At 57.3% G+C, this 8,699-nt stretch overlaps 1 protein-coding gene across 1 annotated transcript; it reads right to left on the bottom strand.

Moving 5' to 3' along the window:
* Positions 1-427: 427 nt before the first annotated feature.
* Positions 428-8,292, bottom strand: LOXL1 (lysyl oxidase like 1). The gene is made up of 7 exons (XM_015872772.2): positions 7,104-8,292; positions 2,445-2,553; positions 2,015-2,152; positions 1,534-1,690; positions 1,352-1,447; positions 1,135-1,250; positions 428-867 (listed from the first exon to the last, which is right to left on the bottom strand). The coding sequence occupies exons 1-7, from the start codon at positions 8,137-8,139 to the stop codon at positions 861-863; spliced, it is 1,659 nt and encodes a 552-aa protein (XP_015728258.1). The 5' UTR covers positions 8,140-8,292; the 3' UTR covers positions 428-860.
* Between the last annotated feature and the right edge of the window lie 407 nt (positions 8,293-8,699).

Genomic DNA, 8,699 nt, shown 5'->3' with positions numbered 1-8,699 from the left:
CTTCCCCTTCCCCTTCCCCTTCCCCTTCCCCCTCCTGCTCTAAAGCCCCTCCTCCCTGGGCCTGGCCACGCCCCCTTCCCACCGCCGCCCAATCATCTTACAGCACCTCCTGCCAATCTCTCTCAGCCAGACCAATCCCTGCACTACTCTACAAGTAGACCCGCCCCCCAGGGTGGGCAGGAGGTGAACGGCGCATGCGCAGCTGTGTAGAGGCGAACGCAGCGCTGTGCCGGACCTGAGTGAGGACTGAGGATATGAGCGCGGTGGGCGTGGCTTAAACAGTGGGAGTGGTCACTCCAGACCACGCCCCCTCCCTCAGTTTCCCGCCGGCGCCACCTGGTGCCGAGCACGTGTAACAGCCAACAGAACGAGCCCCAAAACAAACGTGTTTTAATGGTTCTCGCTTCGCTTGTTGTTTGATGGGGTGTTTTTTTTTTTTTTTTGTACAGCTCGTTGAAAATAATGATTTCGATAATAAACCAGACGTCCTGTTGTCCTGAGGGCTGTGCATGGAGTTCTGGGGAAGCACCTCCAACTCTTTGCTGTCTTCATCCCACAGGGAGGCAGTGTGGCACTGCCTGGACCCCCCCTACCCCTTAAATACAGGAAGGCTTTAACTACCGAGCTCCCTATTGCTTAACATGCCATCTGCCCGCTCCATAGCAGGCCTTCCCTTCTTCCAGCTAACACTTATCATCAGCTTCCATCAGAAAACAGAGAAACAACGCAGGTTAAAGGAAAGTTAAGTAGAAAAATATCTCAAACAGTCTCTCTTGCTTCTCTCTGGGTAATGTGAAGCAGTCGGGTGGTGTCTTGAGGTGGTTTTGGGCTCTTGGTGGGGTGCTGGAGGAGCCTGGAGCTCAAGATCTGCAAGAAGCAATATAAACAGTTGAGGTTTGTAAACCTGATCTTAAAGCTGGAGGGATTAATTGGGTAAAATCTGTATTGCAGCTTTGGAGAAAGCAGAGAAAAAGCCATATAACAACAAGCAGGAGTGATACAAGCACGGCACTAGCCCACATCTTGACCCTTGGCTGAATCCAATCCAAAGTTATTAGAAGAATGAACCCCACTATCCCATCTTCTCCACCACCATAAGGATAAACACAGTCCAGCAGACAGACAACTCCTTACTGGGAGATCTTGCAGTTTGTCGTGGCGACGTAGCGGCCAGTGTAGTGGATGTTGCACCGCACCACGTTGTTGGTGAAATCTGACTCCAAGACAATGTATTTGGGGTTCACTTGGACCTAAATGGGGACAAAGCCCATATAAAAATGACTGAATGGTAAAGAAGACCCTTCAAAAAATGAGATCCTAAATTAATACCCTGCTAAAGCCCCTCCATCACCTTTAGGACGTAATTCCCCGGCTGTACATCTGTGATATCGATCCACTGGCAGTCAATGTCAGCATTGTAGGTGTCGTAGCACCCGGGGCTCAAGCCCTGTGGGCAGGGAAATGGGTTTAGTGGTTGGCCCTCAGCATCTCTGCAAGCCCTGCTGCATCCCCAGCCACATGTCCCCATCCCACCTGTGTGTGGGAGGTGCAGGCGTAGCGCTTCAGGTTGCCGAAGTCACAGGTGGTGTCCTCCAGGCAGAAGCTGGCCTTGTGTCCCTCGGCCACTTTCCTGCCCGTGGTGGCATCCAACAGGTCGTAGTGGCTGAACTCATCCATGCTGTGGTAATGCCTGCAGGTGGGAGGGAGTGGGGTGACCGTGCCCCTGCCAGCCATGCTGTCCCCTCCACCAATGTGGGTTTTGGGGCTGCGAGAGGCTCTGTGACAACCCCACGTCTGTGCCAGCACCAAGTGGTGACGTTAGTCAGAGAGGTTTGGTGGCTCCTGGAGCAGAGGCAGAGCAAGCAGACCCCCAGAAAGACCCTGGAGCAGCAAAGAGATGAAGCAAGCCAGAAAACCAAGGGAAAATGCTGTTAGTAAAGCAAAGGAGCTGCAGAACGGAGCAGAAGGCGCACAGGGGACAGGCGGTGGGGACATGTGGGTGTCCTCAACTCACTGGTGGCAGCTGTGCCATTCCCAGCTGTGCCGGGGGCGGCTGGGCAGGAAGTCGGCCGTGCCCTGGTTCTTCACCCGCTGCGGGAAGCGCAGCAGCACCCGCACATCGTAGTCTGTGGCTTCGGGGGTGTAGGCAGTGCTGGGGAAGGTGGAAGTTGGAGATGATCCCTTTTCCTTTCCCTATTACCTCCTCCTCCCTTCCCTCACCCTCCATCCCTCCTCCTCCATCCTCCTTCATTCTCCATCCTTTACTTTCATCCTTCACCCTCCACCTTACTCCCCACATTACCAGCCAAGGCCCCCCATCCTCCATCACTACCCTGGGCAGGAGCACCAGAGCAGGATCCTCCTCTCCCTTTGTGCTCTGGGCATTGTGACACCCACCACCCCAGAGACATTTGGCTCCAAGTGATGCCCACCCCATGCCCTACCTGGCCAGGCACTTCTCCTCGGCGGCGCAGCGCAGTGAATACAGATGAGCTCGTTGCACGTAGGTGGATGCTTGCACATAGTTGGGGTCAGGCACCAGATCAGGGAGACCTGCAGGAGGGACACACAGCCTTGTGGTTTGTAAGCAGACAGACAGATGGACAGACAGACGCAGCAGTGGTAGTGTCTTCTGTTTCTAAAACCATTACAGAGGGAAGCAGGAGCAAGAGCATCATGTCAAGCCAGTCCTTCATCACAGAAACACCCTTTAACACCTCCAGGTCCCAACAGCTCCTCTGGGACCACTAGCATGCTGACCCCAAACGTGCCTTTGGATATGACCATCAAGGGGATGCAGTACAAGGATGGGTGGGGGTGCCTCAGTTTCTCTCATTGCAATCCTCTGCAAAGCAAAGCCCTGCCCTGCACTCTGCCAACCAATGCTTGGCCTTTCACTTTTCTGTGAGCTAGCTAACTCATCCTCATCCTCACCTTCATCCTTCTTATCTTCATTGCCATCCTCATCTTCATCCTTCTCATCTCCACCTCCACTCCTGTCTCTATATCCATCCCCATCCTCATCCCCATCGTTTTCATCTCCAACCCCATCCCCACTGCCACCCCCATCTGCACCGTTCTCATCCCCATCCTCATTCCCACCTTCACCTGCATCTCCATCTCCATCCTCTTCCTATCCCCATTCCCACCTTCATCCCCATTCTCATCCTCATCATCCTCACCCCCATCTCTATCCTCATCCCCATCCCTATTCCCACCCTGATCTACATCATTCTCATTTCTAAACCCCGTCCCATCTCCATCCCATTTCTCACCCTCAGCGTTCTCAACACCATCCTCATCCCCATTCCCATTATCACCCTCATCATCCCCATCCCTACCCCATCAGCCAGCCCAGCTCCTCCCTTTACACCAAGACTATCCAGCATGTTGTATATTTTCCCTCTCATTCCCCCCCTTTATTTCCCATTTCTTTTCCATGGGCGAGCAGAACAATGCCTTCTTGTTTCCCAGCCTGGCTTCCCTCGAGGGATCACGTCACTCGATTGGAGCTCGTTTCCTGCCCCGTTGCTTGGTCATGATGCTGATGTAATGCCCAGGGGGGTCTGTGGGGCGAGGGGGAGGCAGCAGGGCTGAAGTTAAACACAATAATAACACGACAGCACCCAAATGAGACCCTGCGAGGTGGCTGAGCTGCATTTCGGGCCTGAGCATCCACAGTTGGTGCCCGTCCCATGATGAGATGCTGGGAGGAGGAACGTTCGTTCTGATTTACAGAATAACTCTTCCTCTGTGCTGTTGTTTATAATAACTTCTTGGATGCTCAGCAGAGAAACCCGACTCCTTTCCCAGAGAGGATTTTCCACCCCCCCCCAGAAGCGATGCTGGTCCTGCTGTTATTTGTAGGGTCACCATCCCAGCCTGTTTGTGGGCAATGAACACCCCAAACAGCCCAGTCAGATCCTCCTTTTTGCTGACTATGCTCTTTTCCACCTCCTGTAAGCCCAGACCTGGCAGCCCCCATCTCCTGCCTCCAAAAAGGGACAACCACAGCAAGAAATTGTTTGTTTTTCCTCTCCTCCCCTTTGCCTCTCTGCCTGCCCGGGGAGCTGCCAGAGAAGATTTCCTTCTCATGCACCGTGAAAATTAGAATAATACCAAGCCAGGCCTGCTCCCCGCCGTGCTGTTTGTGCAGGTGTGCAGGGCTTAGCTGAAAAAAACCCACTTTTATGAGCCTGAATGAAGGGAGTGGGGCTGGCTCCTTCCCCCAGCACCCCCTGCAAGGGAGAATCATGGAATGGTTGGGTTGGAAGGGACCTTCAAGCCCCCCCTTCCCCCAGCTCCAACCCCTGCCATGGGCTGGATGCCCCCAGCAGCTGGGGCTGCCCACAGCTCCATCCAGGGATGGGGCATCACCAGGGATGGGGCACCTCCACCAATTGGAGAAAGCTGGATCCAAGCTGGCAAAAGAGACCTGAAGAGACACAGGAATCCCAGATCCATCCCAACTGTTCCCACCTCAGTTTGTCCATGTGCAGAACTGTCACAAAGGAGGGGAGCATCACCCCAGGCAAAGGGTTTGGGGCCACAGGTCTTATTGGAAGTGGTGGGAAGTGGGGAAGGACATGCTGGGCCCAGCAGTTGCTAAGTGACCCACGTATAAACACAGCCATCCAAGCAACATGAAGCTAATGGGAGCCATGTGGAGGCAGGAGGGGCCCAGCACCCCCAACCCATGCATCCCAACCTGAGCATCCTCAGCAGGAAACTCCTGTCCAAGCAGCCAACCAACCTGCAGACCTGAAGGGCAGACAAAGCTGGAAAGCAAAGAGGAGATGCCAAAGAAAGAAAGAAAGAAAAAATCAAGGGAAAATGGGCTTTTTCCCTCTTTTCTGTCTGCAAAGACAGCCAGATGTCTTGGCCAACTTCAGCTTCATAGGAGCTGACTCACTGCTCTGCAACATTCAGCTGCGCCCAAAGAGACACCCGCTCCGTGCTCGTGATCCTAAATGCTTCCTACAGGTAGAAAAGCCTTAAGAAAAGGGCAAAAAGCAAACACACACAAAATGTCTATCTATCTATATATATGGGAGAGAACTGGGAGGATGGAAGGAGGAGGAGGGATGGGTTGTTTTTGTTTTAAGTTCACGTGTTCAGGATTGCAAGCAGGCAAGAATACAGACAGACACCGCTTGCCTTCACCCTCAGAGCGGGGCCAGAAGGAGATGAGGTCAAAGCCATAAAATCAGCCCTTTGTTCAGCACTGCTCCTATGGAACATGGTCCTGGAGGGACTATGGAGCCTCGTGTGCCCTCACAGGGTGGAATTTTCCACAGCCTCCTCCTGGCACAGCTTTGCCTTTCCTGGTGCTGGAGGAAGCGGCTCCAGGTATGGGGTCGGGATAATGGACCCAACGTGAAGGCTTGGAGGGATGTGGGTTTCCTGCTGTGTCCATCCAGGATGCTGGTTGGGATGGGGACAGGCTGCCCTCAGCCCCTCGGATCCACCTGGATAAAGGCACAGGGATGGGATCGCTCTGCTCACCCCCAGGTGGCCCAGCCAGCAGTGGATGCCAAGCATTCCTCACGGAGCCAGGCAGGATTAGGGGTGTTTGAGCAGATTAGGAGCATAATTAACACTTGGTTCTGCTCCCAAAACTTGGGAGCAATTAAGGGAGGGTGGCTCCACAGGTGACCCCGAAGCCCAGGGACCCAGGGACGTGTCACCATCCTTATGTCAGGTCCTTGTTTGCTGCTTGGTGGCTCCGCTGATCCTAATTCCTTCCTTTTGTTTCTGATCCCAGTGTTGCCACCCCAAACCCTTTCCCACACGGTTGCACAGACCTCTCACTGACCCAGGCTGGCCACTGGTGCCGTGTTTACTTGTTTGCACGCAATGGGGCTGGGACGAAGCATGGCTTCTCCAAGGAGGATCCCTCTGAGATTGGCTTTTCCCAGAACCCAGGGCTGGGCTGGATGTTATGGGGTCAGTTGAGTCAGAGGCTCCAGCTGAGGAGGTTTCCCATGGGACAGGCAAGAAGCAGAACCCCCAGGCTGTTGCTCCTCACGTTTCAGCACAGAGTGAAACACTCAGCACAGCTCAAGCCAAAAGCCACAGGATTTCATCACTATTGGGGTCAGTAGGGCTCCTAGCTGTGGTGTCCCTGCTGGGCCTTCTGCCGGGGCTGATGGAGCACACGTCCAGCCCATGGGTGTAGGGTGAGAAGGGACACGACACACAGCCTCCCCATGAGCACAGCGTGTCCCCATCCCACAGCACACATCTACTCTATAACCTACTATATAACCTATATACTATATAACCACAGGAGGACTCAGGGCAAGGCATAAAACTACCCCACAAACACAGCAGGACCTGGGATGTGGCACACAACCAACCCACCACATGCACCCCAAAGTTGTAGGATCACTTGGAACATGGCACAGAGCCACCCCATGATTGAGACATGGCACAGAACCATCCCACAAATACAGTGTGTCCCCATCCCTTGGTACACGTTTCACCCACAGCTGTAGGAGGAACTGGAACACTGCAAAAGCCCATTCCATGGCCACAGAAGGAGCTGGGACACAGCATAAAGCCACCCATAGGTGTAGGAGGACCTGGGACACAGCACAGATCCACTCCATGGATGCAGCAGGACCTGGCCATGGCACAGACCAACCCCATAGACACAGCAGGACCTGAGACATGGCATCAAGCTACTCCATGGACACAGTAGCACCTGGGTCATGGCACAGACCAACCCCATGGACCCATGGGACAAGGCAGAGCCCCACTTCACGGACACAGTAGGACGTGGGACAAGGCATCAGTCCACCCCATGGACGAAGCAAGACTTGGGTCATGGCACAGACCAACCCCTTGGACACGGCAGGACCTGAGACATGGCATCAAGCCACTCCATGGACACCTGGGTCATGGCAGAGACCTACTCTATGCCTGACCACACTGGGATGTGCACCTCTTCATCCTCCACCACCCAGCTCATCCTTCCCACATCACACAGGGTCTCCGACCATGACAACATGACCACCAGACCCTGGTGCAAAGAGCTGCTACATCCAAGAGCCAGGAGCACCCCGAGCCCCACTTCACCCCTATAGGGCCCCACAACTCACCCCGTCCTCCATGGCTGGGCCTGTAGACGCTGCCCACGCTGAGCCGTGCCTGGCTGTCAGGTACAGCCTGTGCCACCTCGGGGCTCCTGGCCGGGACGAAGACATCGGGACGCACCGCCCCGTAGGGTTCCAGCGCCCTGAAGGGCGGCTGCGCCTCGTAGGGTTGGTATTGATTCCCATATGCCGTCCCGCTCACCGGCTGGGACCCGACGGGACCTTGGAGGTTATCGTTGGTGACGGCCGAGCCGCGCTGGTTGGTGCCGTACCCATCTGCAGTGCCGTGCTCCGGGACCGTCCCAGCATCGTGGTACAGGCTGTGCGAGTAGCGGCGGTCCAAGCCATCCTGCGGGGCAGCGTAGGGCCGCTCCGGGTAGAAGCCCTGCGCCCTGTAGGGGCTCTGCTCCTCCCCGTAGTCCTCGTAGCGGGCTCGGGGCTGGAAGGGGTACAACACCCCGGCCCCCGCCGCCGCCACCGCCACCCCACCGCCCCCTCCGCTTCGATAATACGTGTAAGCTTCGTCGTAAGCCCTCGGGGCCGCCTCGTGCTGCTCGAAGGGCGGCTGCGGGTAGGCGGCGTGTCCCGCGGCCGCGTAGGCGAAGGACGAGGCGGCCGAGGATGATGATGATGAGGACGAAGGCTGCCGCGGTCTCCCCGCCGCCCTCGCCCGCTGCGCCGCCCCGGCCCCGCCGCCGTCCCCCAGCGGCCCGTCCCTCCAGTTATCGGGCACCTGCCCGAAGCCGAACGGGTGCCGCGTGTGCCCTCGCACCGTCTCGGATGCGCTGCGCACCGGGGCCGCTTGCCGCCGTACCCCGGCCCGGCCCAGCACCAGGCGTGCTCCCCCCGGCCGCTCGGGGCCCGGCGGTACGTACTCGGCGCCGCTGTTGAGCAGGCTGTACACCCTGCCGTTGTTCTCCCACTGGATCAGCTGCCTCCACGGCTCCCCTACGCCGCCCCCCGCGGCCTCCTGCCCGGCCGCCAGCAGGCACACGGCGCAGCTCAGCGCCGCCCACAGCCCCCAAGCCCCGCGGAGCCCCATCGCCGCCCCGCTAGCGGCCCCCGGCCCCCGGCCCGCCGCCTCTGCCCATCCCCGGCGCGGTTCGGTTCGGTTCGGCTCGGCGCGGCGGCCGCGCTCGCTGCGGGGCGGCGGGATGTGGGGGGCGACGCCGGGTCCTAAGCGCCTCCTCCGCCCCCGCCCGGCAGAGGGAGGAGGGATTGGGATTGAGAAAGGGGGGGGGGGTCCGAGTGTCCCTATCCCAGATCCCGCCCCAACGCCTCCCCGCACCTCGGGACCTCCCCCGGCATCCCTCCCAACATTCCTTCTCCCCCATCCCCCCCCCCAATACCCCCCAAATATGAACCCCCAAAGATCCCTCCCCAATATCCCTCCCAATATGAACCCCGAAGATCCCCCCAGTACCCCCCCCCAAATACCTTCCCCAAGCACCCTCCTCCCAAGTACTCCCAGCCAGAAACCCCCCCAAGCACCCCCCACCAAATGCCCTTCCCAAATATCCACCCTCCCAAAACACCTCCCCCTAAATACCCCCCAATACTCTCCCTAAACCCTTTCCATACGCCCCCATAAAGCCTCCCCTC

The sequence above is a fragment of the Coturnix japonica genome, chromosome 10, assembly GCF_001577835.2.
Source record: "Coturnix japonica isolate 7356 chromosome 10, Coturnix japonica 2.1, whole genome shotgun sequence".
Classification (NCBI taxonomy): domain Eukaryota; kingdom Metazoa; phylum Chordata; class Aves; order Galliformes; family Phasianidae; genus Coturnix; species Coturnix japonica.
The sequence above is the reverse complement of the archived record's forward strand: the minus strand, read 5'-3'. Positions and strand labels throughout refer to the sequence as shown.

Excerpts from the sequence above, each read along its gene's own strand:
- LOXL1 (XM_015872772.2), bottom strand. The coding sequence starts at position 8,139 with ATGGGGCTCCGCGGGGCTTGGGGGCTGTGGGCGGCGCTGAGCTGCGCC. Across the intron at positions 2,153-2,444 it reads GAGGAGAAGTGCCTGGCCAG|CACTGCCTACACCCCCGAAG; the intron begins GTAGGGCATGGG and ends CACCTTCCCCAG. Across the intron at positions 1,251-1,351 it reads CGGGGAATTACGTCCTAAAG|GTCCAAGTGAACCCCAAATA; the intron begins GTGATGGAGGGG and ends GTCCCCATTTAG.